This window comes from Rhineura floridana, chromosome 7 (genome assembly GCF_030035675.1).
Source record: "Rhineura floridana isolate rRhiFlo1 chromosome 7, rRhiFlo1.hap2, whole genome shotgun sequence".
Lineage (NCBI taxonomy): Eukaryota > Metazoa > Chordata > Lepidosauria > Squamata > Rhineuridae > Rhineura > Rhineura floridana.
Window position 1 is genome coordinate 68077983 of NC_084486.1, and position 22455 is coordinate 68100437.

Here is a 22455-nt window from a genome sequence, read left to right on the forward strand (position 1 = left end):
AACTCAGTTTTTCAAGGGTGTCCACGACAAATCAAGCCACTGTGCAGCAGGAAGTGGAAAGATAAATGATGGACTGAACTCCCTCTCCATTTTAAAATAATTAAACTGAGATAGTCAATTTTAAGACTCCAGAATATGCACTGCCTGATGTGATATGGAAGTAAAAACTTCACAAAATACTTGATGGGAAGGAACTAAGCACATAAAATAATGGTTAAGATTAGACAAGGCAACTATTTGAGAATTATTCTTGCTTTACAATATAACTTGGAAAGCCTTTACTGTTGGGCAGTTGCCTAAAGATTTTCAAAACCACTTGTGGGAACTTTTGAACCATACTGCTGAACTGCAACTCGCATCAGCCTTGGCAAGCATGGCCAGAGTTAATGGGAGTTGTAGTTCATCTACATCTGGGGGCCCAAAGGTTCTCCACACTTGCTTAAAACAGATATGAAAAGGGACAATTTTTCACGGGATTTGTTTATCTTAGTTACTTTTGTTTGCAACACTATGAAAATTTGAAGTGGCTGAACAAGACAGAATTTTGTAATAGATTAAAGTTTTTAAATGGTATTTGGGAACTACATCACTACTATATTTAACACATCTCTGTTCCTCCACTCCTTGCTCTTTGTCTTTTATGTAGTGCACTGAAAATTCCAGTAACACAACTGTTTGTACTACTGTGTAGGGAAGTAAACACACCCACTTTTAAACCTAATTTAATAAGCAAATTGCTGGTAAGAACCAGTTTAAATAGTAGAGCTAACTGTTATTAGTAGACTAAAACAAAATATGTGTGAATGCATTGTAATATGATTAAAGCAGGCTATGTGTACTTAATAAACGTTGGTAAGAATCTTCACAGTCAGATGGAATTAGGTTTTGAAATTTCAGTTGGAAGTAAAATAACATAAACATGTCAGTGTAGATATATTACAACTATATGAATTATTCAAACGTATTACTTAATATTTTACCATTTCCTACATTCCAAGGGGCACTCCTTTGGGCCATTCAGACATAACACCAAATTATGGTTTGATTTGTAAAGCCTTTGCCTTGCATACTCACTCCACTCACAATGCACTTAATAAATGCCTGATCCTTGTTTGTGGCAAACTATAGTTTTCTATTGTGTCAAAGCAGGCAAACTGTGGTTTGCCACTAAGTGCAAGCCATTGTTTGCCCTTTAGACAAAAGAACTAATGATAGTTTGATGTGGACAAGGATAGGAAGTTACCAATCATGGCATGCAAAGGAAGTGTGAGTTCTTGTAATACCAAACCATGGTGTTGCGTCATGTTTAATGCACTCTTCATCTGCGATCTAGTAGCAAATACTTATACACATTAACAGAAGGTACATATCTTTAAAGAATTTCATTGTTTTGAACGCTAAATGTTACCATCTATTCAAGAATGAGTGGCCACGATCTTAATCTTGAAATTGTGTTGTGATTCATAATTTTCTTATGTTGATTTTTGTTGAGCCAAGAATCTATTAAACAAGAAACTTTAATTTTGAAATTAAGATATTTTCTTAACAAGCATACCATATTTACTAGTGTTTGTAACAATAAGCATAGTAGTTTGTCACTAAATAGGGGCTTTATACAACCAAAGAGCATAATTCAAACCCTTTGGCCATGCAGCCCATATGCTTTTTGCACTGCAAAATTATTTCTGCTTAGAGAGCAGTCAGATTTCTGTTTGTCTAAACAAACAAGAATAGTAAGCATGATTGCTTAGTATTAAATGTGAGCTACTGGACTTGTTCACACTTCAGGATAATCTAGACTTTCTGGTTTATTGTGAGATGACTGAGAAGCATGCTGGTGCACAGCGCTTGATTGCTTCCACTTTGCTTCCCAGGTGTGAGTGGGGTAAACAAATCACAAATTCCTGGCTTTGTGTTAAGTCCAAACGAGGGATCATAGTTTGTTTCTCCCTAATAAGCCATGATTGCTTACCAGCATGAAGCCATGGTTTGTTTGTTTATTTTGTGAAAGACAGAAACAAAATTCAAAGGAATCTTGATAGGTTGGAGCATTGGGCTGAAAACAACAGAATGAAATTCAACAGGGATAAATGCAAAGTTCTACATTTAGGAAAAAGAAACCAAATGCACAGTTATAAGATGGGGGATACTTGGCTCAGCAATATGACATGTGAGAAGGATCTTGGAATTGTCATTGATCACAAGCTGAATATGAGCCAACAGTGATGTGGCTACAAAAAAGGCAAATGCTGTATTAGGCTACATTAACAGAAATATAGTTTCCAAATCACGTGAAGTATTAGTTCCCCTCTATTCAGCACTGGTTAGGCCTCATATTGAGTACTGCGTCCTGTTCTGGTCTCCTCATTTCAAGAAGGATGCAGACAAAACTGGATAGGTTCAGAGGAGAGCAACAAGGATGATCAGGGGGCTGGAAACCAAGCCCTGTGAGGAGAGACTGAAAGAACTGGGCATGTTTAGCCTGTAGAAGAGAAGACTTAAGGGGAGATATGATAGCACTCTTCAAGTACATGAAAGATTGTCACACAGAGGAGGGTCGGGATCGCTTCTCGATCGTCCCAGAGTGCAGGAGACGGATAATGGGCTCAAGTTGCAGGAAGCCAGATTTCGACTGGACATCAGGAAAAACTTCCTAACTGTTAGAGCCATACGACAGTGGAACCAATTACCTAGAGAGGTAGTGGGCTTTCCGACACTGGAGGCATTCAAGAGGCAGCTGGACAGCCATCTGTCGGGAATGCTTTATTTTGGATTCCTGCATTAAGTAGGGGGTTGGATTTGATGGCCTTATAGGCCCCTTCCAACTCTTCTATGATTCTATACCCGCCTTTCTTTTCATGATAGAAACCTAAGGCAGCGTACATATGGTTCCCAGGCGGTCTCCCATCCAGGCACTGACCTGACCTGACCCTGCTTAGCTTCAGCTGGCCTCACATGCCTTCAGACCATAGCCTGGGACCATAGCATGGTTTGATATTGCTTGCAGATCATAGCTATCCTTGGTTTGGATGTAATACAAAGTCTAGGCTTCCTGGTTTGTTTATCCCACTCATGTCAAGGGAGGAGTGAAGCAGGAGCAATCAGGCAGAATGTATGAGCACATTGATGGTTCTCTGTTAACCATGATAAGTCAGAATGTCTAGCTTATTGTAATATACAAACACAGCTACAGAAAGCCAGTGCGGTATGCTGGTTTAGAGTGTTGCACTGGAACTGGAGAGACCCAGGTTCAATTCCTCACTGAACCATGACGCTCAGTGGATGACCTTGGCCCTGTTACTGTCTCAGCCTAAATTACTTTATTGGCTTGTTGTCAGGTTAAAATGAGAGGGAACCATGTACACCATCTTGAACTTGTTAGATAAAGGGTGTGTGTGTGTGTGTGTGTCTGTCTATCGTAATTGTGAAGGCAAGGACTGAAATCCTGTGTCCTTTACTTGGAAGTTAATCAATTTGCATAGATTGGGGCAGACGTTTAAGTCAACATCAGCCTGTAAGACGTCTTTGTATCTTTCCAAAAGCAAGGGATGGTAATTATCGGCAAAAGAGTGTTTTCATGAGATGGTACATAGGTATTCTTCCATTTTAGTTAGTAGAAGCATAAATATTCAGAATTTGAAACTGAAGACATTGCAGAACTCTGGTAGCTGGAGGACAGAAATGACAATAGCTTGTACAGTAGCGCCCCGCTTCTTGGCACCCTGCTTTTTGGCATTCCGCTAATGCGGAGCCAGCAGGGCGAACAGTTGGAGGGGGGATGGAGCTCCCCGCACTCCAGCTGATCTCTCCGGAAGAGGGGAAGATCAGCTGTTGAGTGCTACAGCTGATCTCCGGGGCGATCAGACTCCCGCACTCCTGCTGATTGCGCCGGAGAAGGGGAAGATCAGCTGTAGCGCGCTTCAGCTGATCTTCTCCTCTTCTGGCGTGATCAGACTCCCGCGCTGGAGCTGATCTCACCGGAGGAGGGAAGATCAGCTGTAACGCGCAACAGCTGATCTCCTTTTCTGGCGTGATCAGACTCTGCTGCTCCAGCTGATTGCGCCCAGGAAGGTCAGCTGTAGTGCGCTACAGCCGATCTTCTTCTCTGGCATGATCAGCGGGTTAGGTTCCAGACCCCGCGCTACAGCTGATCCGCTCTTCGGCAGTTTTCACTTTTCTGCGGGGGGTCTAACCTAACCTGCCGTATGAGCAGGGCCCTACTGTAATTACAAATTGTTTCACTTCTCATCATATTCTTCTAATAAACAACACATTTGCTTAATCAAGATTGTTTAGCCAACTGTTAGAACCTTTGTCTTTTTTCTAATTAAAAAAAGTTTTACAAATAACTGATTTATACAGTGACGAGTGGCTGTATACTATAGTCAGCGGGGATTTTTCACATTCCGCAATGTTAAATGGAAAATACTCCCACATGCCATTCTGAGGCTTCCCATAAACTCATTTCAAAACAAAACCTTACAAAATTATAGTTCTGAACTCAGAAACGCTTGCTTAACAACCCTGTCAATTTTCATGGCGATACACAAAACGGTCAGAGAGAATCGAGAGTTCAAAGTCTAAAAAGAGAGAGAAAACCTTTTGGACTTCTTTCTGTCAGAGTTCTCTAATCTGTTGAAATTAATTAAAACTCAGCCATGTCCACAGAGTACCTGTAATCCTAATACTGACCTTGCCCCATACTCTGACCTTCATCTACTGCAGTTTAAAAGTTAAACAAATGCCTGGTTGATTTTTAATTAATTTAAGAAATTTTGGCTGGAAGCCTATTATAACGCAGGGCATGCTTAGTAAAGACCAACTGTCAGTGTTCTAAAAGCCTCCCAGCTGCTGGGCTTGGCTAATAAGGGGGCCACACCCACACCAGACTTGATTTCACTTGAGACAGTCATGGCTTCCCTCAAAGAATCCTGGGAAGTGTAGTTTGTGAAGGGTGCTGAGAGGAGACTCCTATTCCCCTGAGAGAATGGTTTAACAGTCAGCCACTCTGATTAAAGGTCTGTGAGAGAAACAGGGCGTCTCCTAGCAACTCTCAGCACCCTTCACTAACTACACTTCCCAGGATTCTTTGAGAGAAGCCATGATTGGCTTTGAGCCATGGCTTTGAGAGAAGCCATGATAAATTGTTTTAAATTGTTTTTAAAAGATGTGTTTTTAAATTTGTATATTTGTTTTTAATGTTTTTAGTTATTGTAAACAGCCCAGAGAGCTTCGGCTATGGGGCTGTATATAAATACACTAAATAAACAGATAAATAAATAAATAATGATTGTCCAAAGTGTAATAGAGGCCTGGTGTGGATGTGGCCAGGGACAGCTTTGTTTTAAATTTGGGTGGGAGGTAGGGTTGCCAGGTTCAGGGCCTGAGACTGATCCTGTATTTTTAGGAGAAGAGAAAGTCAGCCAAGTGCAGGTGTTCTTGCAACATTGTAATGGGAAAAACCACAAGGTAGAATTGTCCCTTCCCCCTGCACAACTTTGAAAGATACAGAAGACGTCTTGGTTGCCAGGCCCAGCCTGGTCAGTTTTACCTATCCTAATTATGATTGCATAGGAGTATATCCGATTCAACTCAGTAATCATACAAATGATCAGAACTGCCTTTTCCCTCGTTCCCCTTTCCTCTCCCTTTCTCCTCCCCTCTTCCGCCTTCCTTGCCCACTCCAGCCCTCCGTCCCTCCCCCCCCCCCCGGTCAGTTTTACCTATCCTAAGCATGATAGCATGGGAGTAAATCCCACTGAACTCAATAAGCATGCAAACAACCACATCTGTCCTTCTTCTCCACTCCCCCTCCTGCCTGGTCCCATCCCAGTCCTCCCCTCTGCCTTTCCACTCCTCTCCCTTCTCCCTTCCCCATCCCCTGTGGTCAGTTTCACCTATCCTAAGCATGATTTGCCTGGTGTGTGTGTGTAAATCCCACTTAACTCAATAAGCATGCAAATGATCAATCCATTCTCAGCAAACTTGCACAGGATCCCATTTCTTACCTCCCGGATTAAAAAGCAGGGAAATTCACTAATAGGCAAAAAACCTTGCGGTTTAAGAATGTATCTATAGCCCACAGATATTTCTACCAAACTTTAAAAAGCAGGGAAATTGGGCAGCTATAGTGAATGCACCAGGGGAGCAGGAGACCTGAACTCCTCTCTGAGATATTGTACTGCCCTACAAAGTTGTCAAAATGCAAACACAATTTGGGTTGGTCTTTCACAGTCCAATCCACTTGCTGTGTATCTTGGAAGAATTTGGTAACATGCCTCTGAGCATATGGTGAGTGGTGGCAACACCTGTAATCAGCCCAAATAATAGAAAGAAGATATGCCCTGTGCTGATCTTGTTTAAGACAGTTGATGTAGTTCAGATGGTCACTTTAAATATGTCTGATTTACTTTGCAATTTTAGTGAAGTTTTCTATAGGAAATCATTTTCTTTTGCTTTTGTTTCTATGAATATGTGAAATACAGCAACACTTTGCAAAATTTATACTAAAAAAACTCGAAACATAATTGTGGAATAATGGCACTGACTTCTGCAAAATAGTCTCCAGTGGACCTCAGAAGTGTCTCAATCTGCACAAGATAAAACAGTGGAAAGTGAAATATATTCTAGCAAAATTCTAGGTGTGCTCTATGTTTTTAATTGATCGTGAACACCTTGCCTTAAATAAAGTGGTTTAAACATAGCAGGCTGAAAACATCCTCTTTTTTCCAACAGCTAGAGTCATTGCTGAAGTAGCAACATATTGTAATCAGTCTGATTTTACATCAGACTGCAGTTTCAGATTCAACTGTTAATGCACCCAAAATAGAAATAGAACATAACCTCCAATATAAAACACAAAAGGCTGTCTTCACCATAACATGACAATGACCAATAAAAAGGCTTTGAAATTAATAAAAATACATTTGACACAGATTTCTAGGATGAATAAGGAGGGGGGGAATTTTCTGGTTTAGGTTCTCTGTAGAAACATTAGTAACACAGGAAAGAAGCAAAGTAAGAAGAACACCAACAAACATACAAAAATATAATTCTCCATCTTTGGAGATGGCAGGTGTTGCCACCACTCACCATATGCTCAGAGGCACATGTTACCAAATTCTTTTAAGCTACACAGCAAGTGGATTGGACTGTGAAAGACCAACCCAAAATGTGTTTGCATTTTGACAACTTTGTAGGGCAGTACAGTATCTCAGAGAGGAGTTCAGGTCTCCTGCTCCCCTGGTGCATTCACTATAGCTGCCCAATTTCCCTGCTTTTTAAAGTTTGGTAGAAATATCTGCGGGCTATAGGCACATTCTTAAACCGCAAGGTTTTTTGCCTATTAGTGAATACCATTTTGTAATGCTTGATCTTTTTCCTAGAGATTTACACTGCTAGTTGAGCTATCAGAAATGGCTGACTCAAAGGAGGGGCAGGTATCATCCCCAGCATGATTCTTCTCCCATCCCCTGTCTGTCTGCTGCCTCTTGAATATAATAACTATTCCCAGTTCACTCTAGTAGTTTAAAACATTAGGAACACTGAACAGTTCTATTGTTTAAAATGTCTAGTCCAAACTGGGATTGGAATGCATTGCATATCAAAAATAGTAGGATGAGATGAAAACAAATCATGCATAATCTGGCATCTCCCCCCCCCCATTACAAATAGCTCACATTAAAAAAAGCATGGATACATAGGTAGTTTGGATGTCACTCTGTTAGAGAGTGTTTGTTCAGTATGGCAGCAGGAATTCCAGAATTTGACAGTCTTCTGAACATTAGTTAAACATTAAAGCTTCTGATAAAGCCTCATTGTACTGGCTCGGAGGTTGCAAAGAGAGAATCAGCATGCCTCACAGCCTCTCTTAAGTTAAGACAGGACCTCTATAAGTAGGGGAAGGAATTCATGCAACCAACACATTGCGGAGGATGGTTGTCCACCGTTAAATTAATTTCCTGAAGTCCCTTTGAAACCTTGTGAATTTGGGGGCAAATTCACAAAAGCTATTGGTCTACAAAATGCTTGCCCATATATATATATTTTCAGTAATTTTTCGCTATCAGTATTAAACTTTGTCTAGTTTACAAACGTGGCTCAGCCTGGTTGCCTGGAGGCGATTTTTATTTTGAAGAAGTAATCTGGAAAATGGCTCACTACAGCAGGTTTCTTCTGTTCCACTTTTAAGCAATATATTGCTCGAAATAAAAGTACCTTTTTGTAGTTTGTATTTAGTAAATATTAAATTACATGCCTTCAAGTCGATTCCAACTTACAGCAACCCATGAACAATTTATTTTTTCAGAATTTCTTGAGGTTGGGAAGAAGCAACCTGCTCTCGATGTTCTCTACGATGTTATGAAAAGTAAAAAACACCGAACATGGCAAAAGATCCACGAGCCGATTATGCTGAAGTACCTGGAGCTTTGTGTGGACCTCCGCAAGAGCCACCTGGCTAAAGAAGGATTGTATCAGTACAAGAATATCTGCCAACAGGTAGAAACTTTGAAAAGTTTTATCATATTGATGCTAGGAAGTTTTTGAAAATCAGGATTTTAATAAGCTATATTTTTATAGATGCTCTGAAAAAATGTACTAGGTGTTTCTGTACTATATGTGGGAATTGTCTATAAAACAGCTGGATAAGATTAGACATGTTCAACATAATTGATTCCTCATATCATTAAAACCCTCGAATATGTACAGTAGAAGGAAAACTCATTTGTTCTCTGATGTGTTGCTTCACTTTGTTATAATTTTCTGTCATACTCTGAAATATATATAGATTCTCATACAACATTTTCTGCCTCATGTCTAAGCAAAGCTACTTAATCTGTTCCAATTTTGATACAGGTGAACATCAAGTCCTTGGAGGATGTAGTTCGGGCTTACTTAAAATTAGCAGAAGAAAAAACTGAATCTGCTAAAGAAGAGTCTCAGCAGATGGTGCTAGATATCGAAGACTTAGATAATATCCAGACTCCAGAGAGGTAGGAAAACAATGCTATTTTTGATGGTTTGTAGGAAAACCTAAATCAAGCTGAGTCCTTTTTTGGGCTTACGTCTGGCTCTGTCAGATCAATTGCCAGCTTGAAGTGATGCGGCAGACTAAAACAAAAATTACATTCCCCTGACTTTGAAAGATTCTTTCAAACTTTGCTGTTATCATCTCATTAGAAATTCATTGTATTGCCTTGTACACATCCAAGAGAGAAGAAAGTGGAAATAGATTATATAGAATTAAATATTCCTTTTGTTTCTTAATTATAGTGTTCTCCTAAGTGCTGTGAGTGGGGAAGACACACAAGATCGTACTGATCGGTTACTTTTGACTCCCTGGGTTAAATTTCTATGGGAATCCTACAGACAGTGTTTGGACCTTCTCAGAAACAATTCTAGAGTGGAGCGACTCTATCATGATATTGCACAACAAGGTAAAATTCAAACTGTTGTGAGACTTACGCAGCCTCTTAAAAGATTTTCAATCTCTTACTGGTTGCAGGCTTCTGTCAGGTGAGGGAGGATAAATAACTAAAAAATAAAAAAACTAGAAATCTTGTGTTAATTTTTTTAAAAATAACAAATATCTGACTTTTATTAAGGATCTGAGCAAAAGTAGTAAGCTTTTTTTAAGATGGTACAAACATATCTTTGGCTATTAGTAAACATGATTGGCTTAAGTTACAGGTCTGGTTTGTGCAACATGGTAAGCCAACCCATGGTTTATTGGGACTGCGTGAAAATGTGGGCTCCCAGACAGGAGCTTGGTGTTGCTTTGCTCCTTTCTGTTTTTGTTTTTGTTTTTTTACTCCTCTGTGTGATCTGAACCTGGAGTCATGATTAAGCTTTCTCCTCAGTAACAACTTACTCATAATCCAGAGTTCAAACAATATGCTAAGTCAAACCTTAGCCTAGGTCAGCATAGTACAGGAGTAAAAAAGACCAAGATGGAGCAAAGTGGCTGTGAGCTCCTCTTTGGGAGCCCACATTTAAACCATAGTTGGTTTACTGTGTCTCATGAACAAGACCAAAAAGTCTTTTTAATTTTTTAAATGATTCCAAACATTAAACATTTTATCCTGCAGCTTTCAAGTTCTGTTTGCAATATACTCGTAAAGCTGAGTTTCGGAAACTATGTGACAACTTGAGAATGCATTTGGGTCAGATCCAGCGCCATCACAATCAAAGTACAGCTATCAACCTCAATAATCCAGAGAGTCAGTCAATGCACTTGGAGACCAGGCTTGTACAGTTGGACAGTGCTATCAGCATGGAACTGTGGCAGGTGTGTCCTTACACAATTTTTGAGACACTGGCACCTCTTTTGTCAGTCACCATATTCTTGAAGCTTTATACTCTGTTGTATGCTCTAAGAGATCTAGTAGTTTAGGGAGCTGCACAACTTTGTAGCACAGTTCTAAATATAATTGAACATACAATTTATTTGTTAATAGGGTTTTCCAGTGAAGTGTTCTTAGACTCAGAACTTGGTATCTGTTTATTTATTGAATGTATTATATGCCACTTTTCAGGCACACCATACAAAATAGGTCTGTTAATTATATTAACTGAAGTTTTCTTATTTTCTGTCCTTCCTCCCCCCCTTTGTGCAATATGCAAGTATGGTTTAACATGTATTTTTTCTTTCTTCCAGGAAGCCTTCAAAGCTGTAGAAGATATACATGGATTATTCTCCTTGTCCAAAAAGCCACCAAAGCCCCAGCTGATGGCAAACTATTATCACAAGGTTTCTACTGTTTTCTGGAAATCAGGAAATGCACTCTTCCATGCATCCACACTTCATCGTCTTTACCATCTCTCAAGGGAAATGCGAAAGAACCTCACACAGGAGGAGATGCAGAGGTAGAAAAACATCTGTTTTTGTGGGGTTGGTTTGTTCATTTGAAATAGTATCAATAATGTATTACAAATAATTGTTTAGAAGCTGCGTTTAAAAGTTATAAGCTAGGCCATTTTAGGTTTGGTATCTAGAAAGGAGGCTAATGTGATTTAACTGTTTAAAAATGAACAAAGGGCTAGTATTTCACATTCATTGCTTCGACACTTTTGCCTGTAGAATGTCAACAAGAGTCCTTTTGGCCACTCTGTCAATTCCAATAACACCTGAACGAACTGACATTGCTCGGCTTCTGGATATGGATGGCATTATTGTTGAGAAGCAACGGCGATTGGCAACTTTACTAGGCCTCCAAGCCCCACCTACACGAATTTCTCTTATTAATGATATGGTAAGCAACATTTCATAAAGCATTTTTATGTAGATGGCTTCCTTGATTAAAAGGAACTTTAGTAAAACTTGGAGAAGAAATCCAGAATGGTGTAAATAATACATAAGGCAAAGAAAACTAAAAGTTTCATTTGTTACCTTGCAGATACTACTTTCTGCCTAGAATCCCAGTCTAGCTGCCGGCTACAGCAGCAATTGGAACTCCTTAGTGTTGTCTTCTACAAGGGAACATATTTCATGAATTCAGCCTTGCTTCCCCTTAGAATATGTAAAGGAGATATTCTAGGAGTTTCAGCATGTGGAGACATAGGATGCCCCTGTCACATTCCTTGCAGATAAAGAGGGTTTCTTAAGTGTGTATCACATTTTAATTATTTTTTAAAAATCTGTATTTTAGCAAATCCATTCGGATGAAGGATTAGTGTTACAGCTTATTTGATACTTGCTTTTTAAAAAATTCATCATGTCTCATAGGTGAGATTTAATGTAGTACAGTACGTTGTCCCAGAAGTAAAGGAACTTTATAACTGGCTTGAAGTAGATTTTCATCCGCTGAAGTTATGTGGCCGTGTATGCAAGGTAAGTGCTGAAGTTTTATTCAGAAGTATAGAATTTTTATATAGGTGACAAAATTAACACAAATGCTGATTTATAGTAGATGGGTGGTATTTTTTAAGTTGAGGAGTTCTATTTTTCGCACAAAAAAAGAAAAGCTGCAGGCTATCTTAGTTATTTTGTGCAGCTTTCCCATTGCTTCCTGTTTTCTTTTGTACAATAGCCCTTATACGTATCATGCTTGATTGGAGTTTCTGTTTTAAATTCTTTCCTGTGGAAGTGATAGAAAATCTTTTACCACAGGAACCACTACTGAAATGCTCATTCTTCTAAGTGTTCTTTTTTAAAAACAAAATGCACAATTTTATGCCCCACAAACAGCATTCCAATCTGTTTCTGTAATTTCTGACTGGATGAAAATGCTGCATGAATGTGGATTCAAGTAAATACTACGAATTTAAGCACAGCCTGGTCATGACACACAATTTGGAAATTGCCCTTTAGCAAGAATATGTTCCTGAATATGTATTTTAAACAGCTGATGGGTGCTTCTGTTTTCATATCGTATTGTACAGCCAGAAAATGACATTAACTGTAGCTTGCAGTGTATTCCTATACATATTTATAGGGATGGAAATCCCAGTGTATTCAATGTGACTTTCTTCCTAGTAGGTTTTCCTAGGGCTGCAGGCTTAGTTGACATGTAGACATGATTTTGCAGAGTTGTACACAGTGGAGCACATTTCATTAACTTCTTAATACCTAGAAGAACAAAGATATTTCTGATGTGCTAGATAGTAGGTGAAGGTAAATTAGCAGTGTGGCACACATTGTCATCACTGCCAGTAAACGTCAAACAGAAATTAATACTGGCGGGCCCCGCTTACACGGCAGGTTCAGTTCCGGACCCCTGCCGTAAAGCGGAAATCGCGGTAAAGCGGCACCCCATTGAGTATAATGGGGCGCGTTGTGCAAAAATGCCGCAAAAGTGGCTTTAAAACTGGGAATGAAAGCCACCGCATTAGCGGAACACCGGTAAGCAAAGCGCCGGTAAGCGGGGCCCTACTGTACACATTATGTCAAACACATTAGCAATTGAACTAAATAATGGTTTTGTGGCCTTGCCATTAAAATGGAAGGGGGTATATCGGATTTGGAAATAGCTGGGGTTGAAAAAGTTTAAGCATTGTCTTTGATTGTATTAAGTTTCCCTTGCATGAACCTTCCTGTATATTCCTTGGTATACACTCATGTGAGCAACTGTAGCATGTTGATTCAAAAGTACCCACTTCTCTGCTATAGGCATTCATATGATCTTCCAAATCGGAAAATGTATCTCCTACTGAAAAGATTCACATGTTTCTCACATATGTTACAGTAGCTTCTTCAAGTGTACTCTTATGTAAGGAGGAGGGTTGATGTAATTTACTGAGGAAAACGTACTGTCTGAACTAGCCCTACTACCTAATAATCTTTAAATAATTCTGTACAGGTGTTAAACTGGGTAAGAGATCAATCTGAAAAGGAACCAGAACTTCAATTATATATCCCTCATCTGCAAAACAACACCATACTCAGACTGCTTCAGCAGGTATGATTGCAAAACAAAAATCTTCAAAGTAGAATATACAGTAGGGGTGAATGTCCCTGAATTCCTAAGTACATCAAGCGTTAAAACTAATGTTTGCCCAGGTTATTGGGATTTTTAAAATTAACTTTGTTTGTTTGTTTAGGAGATCTATATCCCACAGTTCACTATATGGTCTCAGGATGGGTTGGAACAAGCCAAATACAATATAACCAGCAGTTTCATTGTTGCTCTAAGTGAGCAGCTCAGTTGTGAACTCCCAGCGTGTTTTATTATTTATTTTATTTATTATACTTGTATACCGCCCCATAGCCAAAGCTCTCTGGGTAATATACAATAACTAAAAACAAATACAATTTAAGATACATCTTTTAAAAACAATTCAAAACACAATTTAAAAATTTAAAACAATATAGAACACATGCTGAAATGCCTGGGAGAAGAGGAAACTCTTGACCTGGCGCCGAAAAGATAACAGTGTTGGCGCCAGGCGCACCTTGTTAACAACATCATTCCATAATTTGGGGGCCACCACTGAGAAGGCCCTCTCCCTTGTTGCCATTTCGAGCTTCCCTCGGAGTAGGCACCTGGAGGAGGGCCTTTGATCTTGAACGTAGTGTACGGGTGAGTTCGTATTGGGAGAGGTGTTCCATCAGGTATTGTGGTCCCAAGCCGTGTAAGGCTTTATAGGTCAAAACCAGCACCTTGAATCGAGCTTGGAAACATAAAGGCAGCCAGTGCAAGCGGGCCAGAATCGGTTTTATATGTTCGGACCGTCTGGTCCCTGTTACCAATCTGGCCGCTGCATTTTGCACAAGCTGCAGTTTCCGAACCGTCTTCAAAGGCAGCCCCACGTAGAGTGAATTGCGGTAATCTAATTTAGAGGTTACCTAAATTAGAGTGTTCTTAATGACATATTTTTATATGCATTTATAAGTTGTGTTGAATTCTATAAGTTGCATGTTTTAGTGTTTATTTTATTGTAAACCACCCTGTGTTCATATGATGGATGGGCTAGACATTTTCTTATGAACAAAATGCTTTCGATTTTTCTATTCCTCTGTACCTTTGAAGGACCACTTAGCTAAAGGTCTAAGGAACACCCTTATGATTGCAGCAGCATACAGTAGATCCTGAACTTGTGTACCTTAACTGAACTCAGAAATCTATTAAACCAAGTCTTGTATTTCTCAGTTGCCTCCATGTCTAGCAGTTGTCTCTGATCTGTACCATAAGGAGTGCAGTTGTCCTACACAGTATCCTGTAATATATGCAAATTCTGTCTACATGGTTAAATAATATTATCTAGTGATATTATTTATTTATTTATTTATTATTTGATTTATATCCCACCTTCCTTCCCGGCAGGAGCCAAGGGCGACAAACAAAAGCACTAAAAGATTTTAAAACATCATAAAAACAAACTTTAAAACAGATTAAAACAAAACATCTATAAAAACATTTCTTAAAAAAAAAGCTTTCAAAACATCGTCTAAGATTAAAAACACTTTAAAAAAGGTTACACTTGCAATTTTTGTTTCATTTAGGAAGTGTCAGTAATGTGATTTGTAACCACATGGTCTGCCCTAACATGCATAGAAGTTGATAAATTAGTTACCAAAGAGTGGTGTGGGAGCAACCTTGAAATAGCACCAGCCATGCCATTTTGAATAATATATTAAAAAAGATTTCAAGGAACAAATGTGGCAAGCTACTTTAGCTATACTACTGCACTGCTCACACAAGTGAACACACATAGGGGGAATTATGGTCACGTAGAGAGCCTCCCCACTGACTTGTACATGTTCCAGTTAAACAGTTTCTACAGCCCCTACCCATGTACAAATGTGCACAGATTCTGTACACCCGGCCTCCTAATGGTATTTACACTTAGTATGCATGTGTGTAGATACTGTACAGATGGAACAGTGAATGGGCATAAATTGGGGCTGGGCTTACTGCTTGAGTCCTCTCTTGTGTCCCATGTATGATGGTTGACTGAATAGTGGTTCTGATGCTTAACAGAAAACACAACTGTGTTGCTATGTTCTGAACAAGCTATAAGAGACAAACAAGCATTACCTTGTATTTCTCTAACCTAGGCATCTCTGATGCATCCACCGGGTCAAATCAGGATTGCATTTCTTCTGCTAGGCATTTAGCGTTTGGTCTTTCAGTTTTCCAAATGCACATGTCATTGACCTGCTTCCTTTCCATTGGCAAGCAGTGTTATTTCTGATGTGCTACAGGAACAGTTGAAGGCTAATTAGCAGCTTTACTCATTTAGTGACTGCTGCCAGTCTCCTTCATACATAGCTGCTGCTTGGGAGAGTGAGCAGTTCCTTTGAATAAACTCTTGACAGCAAATGTTATGTGTTCCTTAAATGTGAATAATTATTCACTATTGTTGATGGATAAGGTATTTGCTAAGTTAATTGAGCACTTAAAAATGAATCCTTGTACAGTATTAGGATGATTAATTGGAAAGAGTTGAATATTCATATGTTATGCAGGTGGCCCAAATTTATCAAAGCATCGAATTTTCTCGCCTGACTACTCTGGTTCCTTTTGTTGATGCTTTCCAACTGGAACGTGCAATAGTAGATGCGGCCAGACATTGTGATTTGCAAGTAAGTGCTGTACAGAAATAATCAAATGCTTACGCACATTCATATCTTTAGGTAAATCTGATGTTTTCAATTAAAACCTGATTACTCAAACATGAATGCCACTTTTGTTTTTTGGATTCCAGACAATGAGTTACAGCACTTTCTCCTTTAGTGGAGGAGTAACCCCCTGTAGAATACCCTGTAGCTGATAAAGAATTAACTTTTTTCATGATAAATCTAACATACTTTCCTTCAACTGTACAACTTAAAGGGTTAGATTGAGTGAAGATTGAGCTCACGTAGAAGGCTTTCCTGACTCCTCCCTACAGCCTCCTGTATCCCCCCTCCAGCTGTTCCTGAGGGGTGTTCTTGGAACAGCACACCTGGAACATTGTGGTATAAGGCAGTGATTCCCAACTTGGGGGCCAGGACCTCTAAGGGGGGCTGCAAAGTAATCCAGGGGTGTGTGAACAGCAAAGAAATGAATTATTTATTTATTTTTAAAAAATTCATTCCCTGGATGCTGTCTGCTCCCCACTGCCATTGCAGACTATTTATTTATTTATTGCATTTGTATACTGCCCTATAGCTGAAGCTCTCTGGGCGGTTTACAACAATTACTGCACCTCCCCTTTGCTCCAAATAAGAGGGGAGGACTTTTGTTGAAGTGGCAAAGCGTCTTTTCAGGCATGCCGAGGGCTGGCGTCTACCTATAAAACGTGCCAGATGCCAAAGGAGGCTGAGGGTGGAGCTGCCAGGAAGAAGAGGGGATTACTATCGCTGATTCCCGTCTCCTTGCTGCTGACAACGCCCTTGCTCAGAACGAGAGAGAGGGTTTTTTGTGAAGCAAAAGAAGCAAGGCTGAAAGGAAAGGCTGCTTTCCCTCTTCCTGGCAGCCTGCCTGCCTGCCTTTCTTGGCTTCTGCTTCGCTGCCACCTCCTTTTGAAAATTATTCTTATTTGTGAGGCCTCCCAGATCTCACCTTTGGCCCGGACAGAGCCAAGGAGCAGTGACAATGCTCAGGACTTGCTCATCCCCCATCTCTGAGGCTAAATGTCTGTGCCAGTGTCCCCCCTTTCTTCCACCTACACTCCATCTCTCCAAGATGCTGTGGCAGTTGAGGGCTCCCCCCCCACATGTGCCCAAATGTGTGCACACTTGCAGATGGTTGCAGGAGAGGCAGGTGTTTTGTATGTGCGCTGATCTGTCTTCTGCTCCGCTCTCATTCCCTAGTGCACACTAATCAAGTAATCAGTTCTGATGATCATCCCATTATTATTATTATTATTATTATTATTATTATTATTATTATTATTATTATTTAAAAGCTCAGCAGGTTGGCTGAGGCAGGGTCCACCTACCGCAGCTGAAATGTATTTATTTATTTAAATATTGCATTTATATCCCACCTTTCCTCCAAGTTGCTCAAGTGGTGCACATGGTCCCCCCCTTTCCATTTTATCCGTTCACCAACCCTGTGAGATACGTCAGACTGTGTCTGGTCCAAAGTCACCCAGCGGGCTTCATGGCTGGGTGGGGATTTGAACCTGGATCTTAGTCCAACATGGTAACCCATGGTGTTGGAAGACAGGACTGCACATCTTCATACTGTATGTGGAGGGGAGGGCTATACCAATTTGATTGGACCTTTGCATTAAGAAAAGAAAGCAACACCTCCCTGTTTGCAGGGAGCTTTTTATGGAAAGAGATATTTGGAGATGTGATTTTGCCATGCACCATTTTTTCAATTAACAGAGACTAAAATTACAATTAGCATGGGGGGAGGTCACAAAAGTTTTTCAACTTACAGAGGGGGTCCTGTACTCACAAAGGTTGGGAAGCACTGGGATAGGGTGTGGGGACAGAACTGGAAATTCAGAGGAGTTAAGTGGGGTTGCTGTATGCAAGTGGAAATGCTTTGTTTCTTGAGCAAGACATGTCTGGTTCCCAGACAAAATACTTTATTGTAGAATAGTTGACTCGAGGAATCCAAATGCTGTCTTTATGGCAACATAGTTAGAAACTGTAACAGCTGTAGAGCAGTCATACTGCTGGTATGTGTGTGTGTGTGTGAGAGAGAGAGAGCCCCGGGGCTGACATAGTTTGTCTCCTGTTCTAGGGGTTCATTGAAGAAACGGGAGGGCTATGGATCCTGCCTCTCCTGGAACACCCCTTCTTTGCAAGGGACACAGGTTTCTGTGTTGATAGGGAGGGGCCTTCCAAGGTCTTACCTTCCTCCCTGAGGATAGACCTCTCTTTCTGCTCTCAGAGAGGGAGATTTGAAAAACCTTATAACCTCTTGAACGCTGTTAGTCGATAAATTAATTTAGAAGCAATTTTAATTGATTAATCAGATAACAGATTCTTAAAACGCGGCTTCTTATTTAAGTACTTAGAGACTGCTGTCTGCAGTTTTTATATTTTAGAAGAGGTAAGAGGAATATCTCCTCTTAGATTATGCTTGCCAAGATGCCTGTGTACAAAATCTAAACACATTTTTTTCCTTTTTAGATTTTTTTCTCATATAATCTTGTGAAGATTTAATTGATTAATGAAAATCCTATAAATTATCTAATTTTTTTTATTGAGAGTCCATTAGAAATGAAAAAAAGTAATTTTAGTTAAATACTGTGTTTTTCAATTTATCATTTCATGTGAGCACAGCTATTCAGCAATCTGTCATATGCTATGTTCTCAGCATTTAATAGCAATAATATAAGAAAATAATAGTTGGTCAGGAAAAATAAAAGCTGCCTGTAAGAATTTATTAGACTAAATGTGACCTTAATAATGAACTTAAATTACTTTACCTTAGGTTCGCATTGATCATACCACTCGAACACTGAGTTTTGGATCAGATTTGAACTATTGCACTCGGGAAGATGCTCCTCTCGGTCCTCAGCTGCAAAGCATGCCTTCTGAACAGATTAGGAACCAGTTGACAGCTATGTCATCTGCCCTTGCAAAGGCTCTTGAAGTGATTAAGCCGCCTCACCTATTGGTAAGTCATTTTTGGTTTTTCTTTCAAAAGAATACTGATACTTCATGGGGAAAAGTTGGTATGCTCAGTCACGGCTTGAATATTTCCTCTCTTCCCTCCAATGCATGCTTAACTCCCTTATTGGTGAGTTGTAGCACTTTTTCAAAAGTTGAGAGGGTAGAGACAGACCCATAGGTTTAAAAATGTTGGGTGCAGTTTTACTGTATTTGAACCAATAGGAACTTTGCCACATATCATTGGTAGTTGATAGCTGTCTGCAGGCCCACCCTTAGCATGTGCGGGGCCCGGGGCAAAAGCATAGTTGCCCCCCCCACATTCTTCTCTAAATTTTTTTAAAAAAAATTGTAATCCTTTTAAAAGCAAAACTGTCATACTAGATCAGTTTCTGTTTTTTGTAAGCTTTTGCTAACAGTATTGACAGCAAGCAACAGTTCATACCAAATAATGGTGGACAGAATAAATTCAAAATTAATTTCATTTTCTGCCAAAGACCAAGATTCACTCTTTATTTGAGGATCTTCTGTTGTTTCGCTTGAGGAAGCAGGCAGGCGAACAAAAAAGGCACAGCAGAAGCTATCCCCAGCCAAGCTGGCTCCCCTGTGGGAGGAAAGCAAAGCCGGCGCTGCTTAAGGCGGAGAAAGGCCAAGCTGAGAGTTCCTAGGACTGAAAGGGGAACGGCCGCCGCTTGGAACATATGGCTTGAAAGGGACTCATAACTGAGCCAGGGAGGCAGCGGCGCGAGCTTCTGAAACAAGGACAGAAGCCACAGCCAAGCTCCCGGTGAGGGAGGAAACGAGCAATGGCACCGCGTAAAGCGGCCGCTGCAAGTTGAAGAAGAATAGGGAAAAGGCGGAGGTGAGGGAGAAACAAAAAATACACCACCACCTCAGGAGGATTTAAGAGGGAAAAAGAAAGGACGAACCAAGTCAACATAGAGAAGAGAGGGAAAGCCAGGGAGGCCCCCAGTCTCGCACACTCCTTCCCACACACACACGTTCACACAAACACACACACTAAGCAAACTCCTAAACTAATTCCTCACGCTGTGGAGGTATGACTAGCCTCGGACGTTATCCAAATAAGGCCAAACAAGGGGTTGGCACTCACTTGGTAAGGGTCAGCAGCGCTTCAGCACTCCCGGCGCGGCGGCAGGGTCCTCCAGGGTTTCCAGCAGGGGCCGGAAGCTCAAACTCAGGCAAGTCCCTGTCGTGGAGCCAGCGCCGCTCATGATTTGATTCCCAAGGACTGTGGGGCCCCCCAAAGCACGGGGCCGGGGGCAACCGCCCTGCTTCCCGGTGCGTAGGGGCAGTACTGGCTGTCTGAGTATTTTCAGATAAAAGCGTGTGTGTGATGCGAATGCTCTTACAAAGTCTTTGTAATTAATGCTATAGCGTAAAGAACACTATAGAAAAAAGTGGACAATCATATTCCCATTCATTGATACTAAGTAACAAAGTATTGCAGGCTGCGTTGTGTGTGTGTGTGTGTATGTGAGAGGGATTAAAAAACCCAAAGGGTTGTACAGTAGGGCCCTGCTTTTCGGCACCATGCTTTTCGGCGTTCCGCTAATACAGCGGCGTCAGTGGGGCAGTCAGCTATAGCGCAGGGAGCTCCAGCCACCGCGCTCCAGCTGACAGCGATCAGCTGTAGCGCATAAATTCCCTGCACTACAGCTGATCGTGTGCTACACCTCATCACCTATAGCGCACGATCAGCTGTAGTGCGGGGAGCTCCAGCCGCTGGGTGCACTACAGCTGATTGCTGTCAGCTGGAGCACAACAGCTGGAATACAGTAGGGCCCCACTTTCTGGTGGTTTTCTCTTTTCGGCGGGGGCCTGGAACGTAACCTGCCGAATGAGTGGGGCCCAACTGTATCCAGCACTGCTGTTCTGCTAGCATAGCAGACTTCTGCTTGTGCAGTGGAACTTTCCTCTCCTCTGCCCTGCAGCCCTCCAGCGAACCCTCAAAATCTGTTTCAGAGAATTGGGGGGGCTCCAGAGCAGATTTCTGGGGTGCACGGTGAGAGTAGAGGAACAGGAAGCCCCATTGCACAGATGTGCATTGTTGGATACAACCCATAGCTTTTAAGGTAGACGGTGGAAACATATGAGCATTTATCCTTTCTCTACTCTATGTTGTTAGAAATACTTGCATGTGTGACTTAAAATGTTTTAAAATGGTTTCTTAAATGTTTTAGAGAGAGCCAGTGTGGTGTTGTGGTTAAGGTGTTGGACTACAACCTGGGAGACCAGGGATCGAATCCCCACACAGCCATGAAGTGCACTGGGTGACCTTGGGCCAGTCACTGCCTCTCAGCCTCATGAAAACCCTATTCAGAGGGTCGCCATAAGTCTGAATCGACTTGAAGGCAGTACACTTACAAATGTTTTAGATGGTTCTTAATTGTTTTTAAATGTTTTAAATGCTTTAATTTTTTAAAATAAGTTTTCGCTTATTTTAAATTGTATTGTTCTAACATTTTGATGTTTGCCTCCCTTGGCTCCTTTGGGAGGAAAGGTAGGATACAAATTTAATAACATAAATGTTTAAAAAACTTTGTTGCTGTGGCATATTTATTCAGGTGCATAGGTGTTTGAAGGATTGAATCCATTTTGATATGTAGTGAAAATACACCACAAAAAACCTGCATTAATAATTCTGTGAATTTCAGTAATGTTTTAATCTCCTGGCCTTTTTATTTAAAGTATTTTATTGTGTCTTGAATCATTACACAGCTAGAAAAGGAAGAGCAACATCAGCTGGCTGTTACGACTTATTTAAAAAATTCAAGGAAAGAGCATCAGCGAATCCTTGCTCGCCGTCAGACTATTGAGGAAAGAAAGGAACGTCTTGAGAGCTTGAACATTCAACGTGAGAAAGAAGAGCTAGAGCAGCGTGAAGCAGAGCTCCAAAAGGTCCGCAAAGCAGAAGAGGAGAGATTGCGTCAGGAGGCAAAAGAGCGGGAAAAAGAGCGCATTCTGCAGGAACATGAGCAAATTAAAAAGAAAACTGTTCGTGAGCGTTTGGAACAGATCAAGAAAACCGAGCTGGGAGCTAAGGCCTTCAAAGATATTGATATTGAAGTAAGAAACTTGTCATTTTCCTCTGACAACTTGTTGGTTGTAATTTCTGATCATCCACTAATGGCAAGCTTGCTGCCGAACATATGAAGTTATTGTGTGGTTAGTTAGACTTTTAGTTCGTTTCTATATTCTAACATTGCTAAGACAGGTGGGGAATGTCAGGCATGGGGGCCAAATGCCTCCAGGCCTGCCTCTGGTCCTCATGACTCAAGAGGCCACACCTCTCATCAGCCCTGCTCTGCTCTGCTTGGCTAGAATGTGTTCTTGAGCTGGGATAATGCCTCTTCTCACTGTGGCATAGTGGTTAGAGTGTTGGACTAGGACCTGGGAAACGAGGGTTCAAATCCCTGCTCAGCCATGAAGCTCAC

At 40.8% G+C, this 22455-nt stretch overlaps 1 protein-coding gene and 1 non-coding gene across 2 annotated transcripts in view; both read left to right on the forward strand.

The window, feature by feature from the left end:
* Window positions 1–22455, forward strand: part of EIF3A (eukaryotic translation initiation factor 3 subunit A) — a 45078-nt gene that overhangs the window by 777 nt on the left and 21846 nt on the right. Inside the window, exons 2-12 of the mRNA XM_061635849.1 lie at window positions 8309–8499; window positions 8857–8993; window positions 9274–9437; window positions 10089–10288; window positions 10658–10866; window positions 11081–11252; window positions 11726–11830; window positions 13299–13397; window positions 15908–16024; window positions 18819–19004; window positions 21740–22087. Coding sequence (XP_061491833.1) covers window positions 8309–8499; window positions 8857–8993; window positions 9274–9437; window positions 10089–10288; window positions 10658–10866; window positions 11081–11252; window positions 11726–11830; window positions 13299–13397; window positions 15908–16024; window positions 18819–19004; window positions 21740–22087 — 1928 coding nt within the window. The remainder of the gene's footprint in view (window positions 1–8308; window positions 8500–8856; window positions 8994–9273; window positions 9438–10088; window positions 10289–10657; window positions 10867–11080; window positions 11253–11725; window positions 11831–13298; window positions 13398–15907; window positions 16025–18818; window positions 19005–21739; window positions 22088–22455) is intronic.
* LOC133389888 (small nucleolar RNA SNORA19) lies at window positions 15580–15710 on the forward strand. Its single transcript, XR_009764195.1, has one exon. It is a non-coding gene; the product is annotated as a small nucleolar RNA SNORA19 (small nucleolar RNA).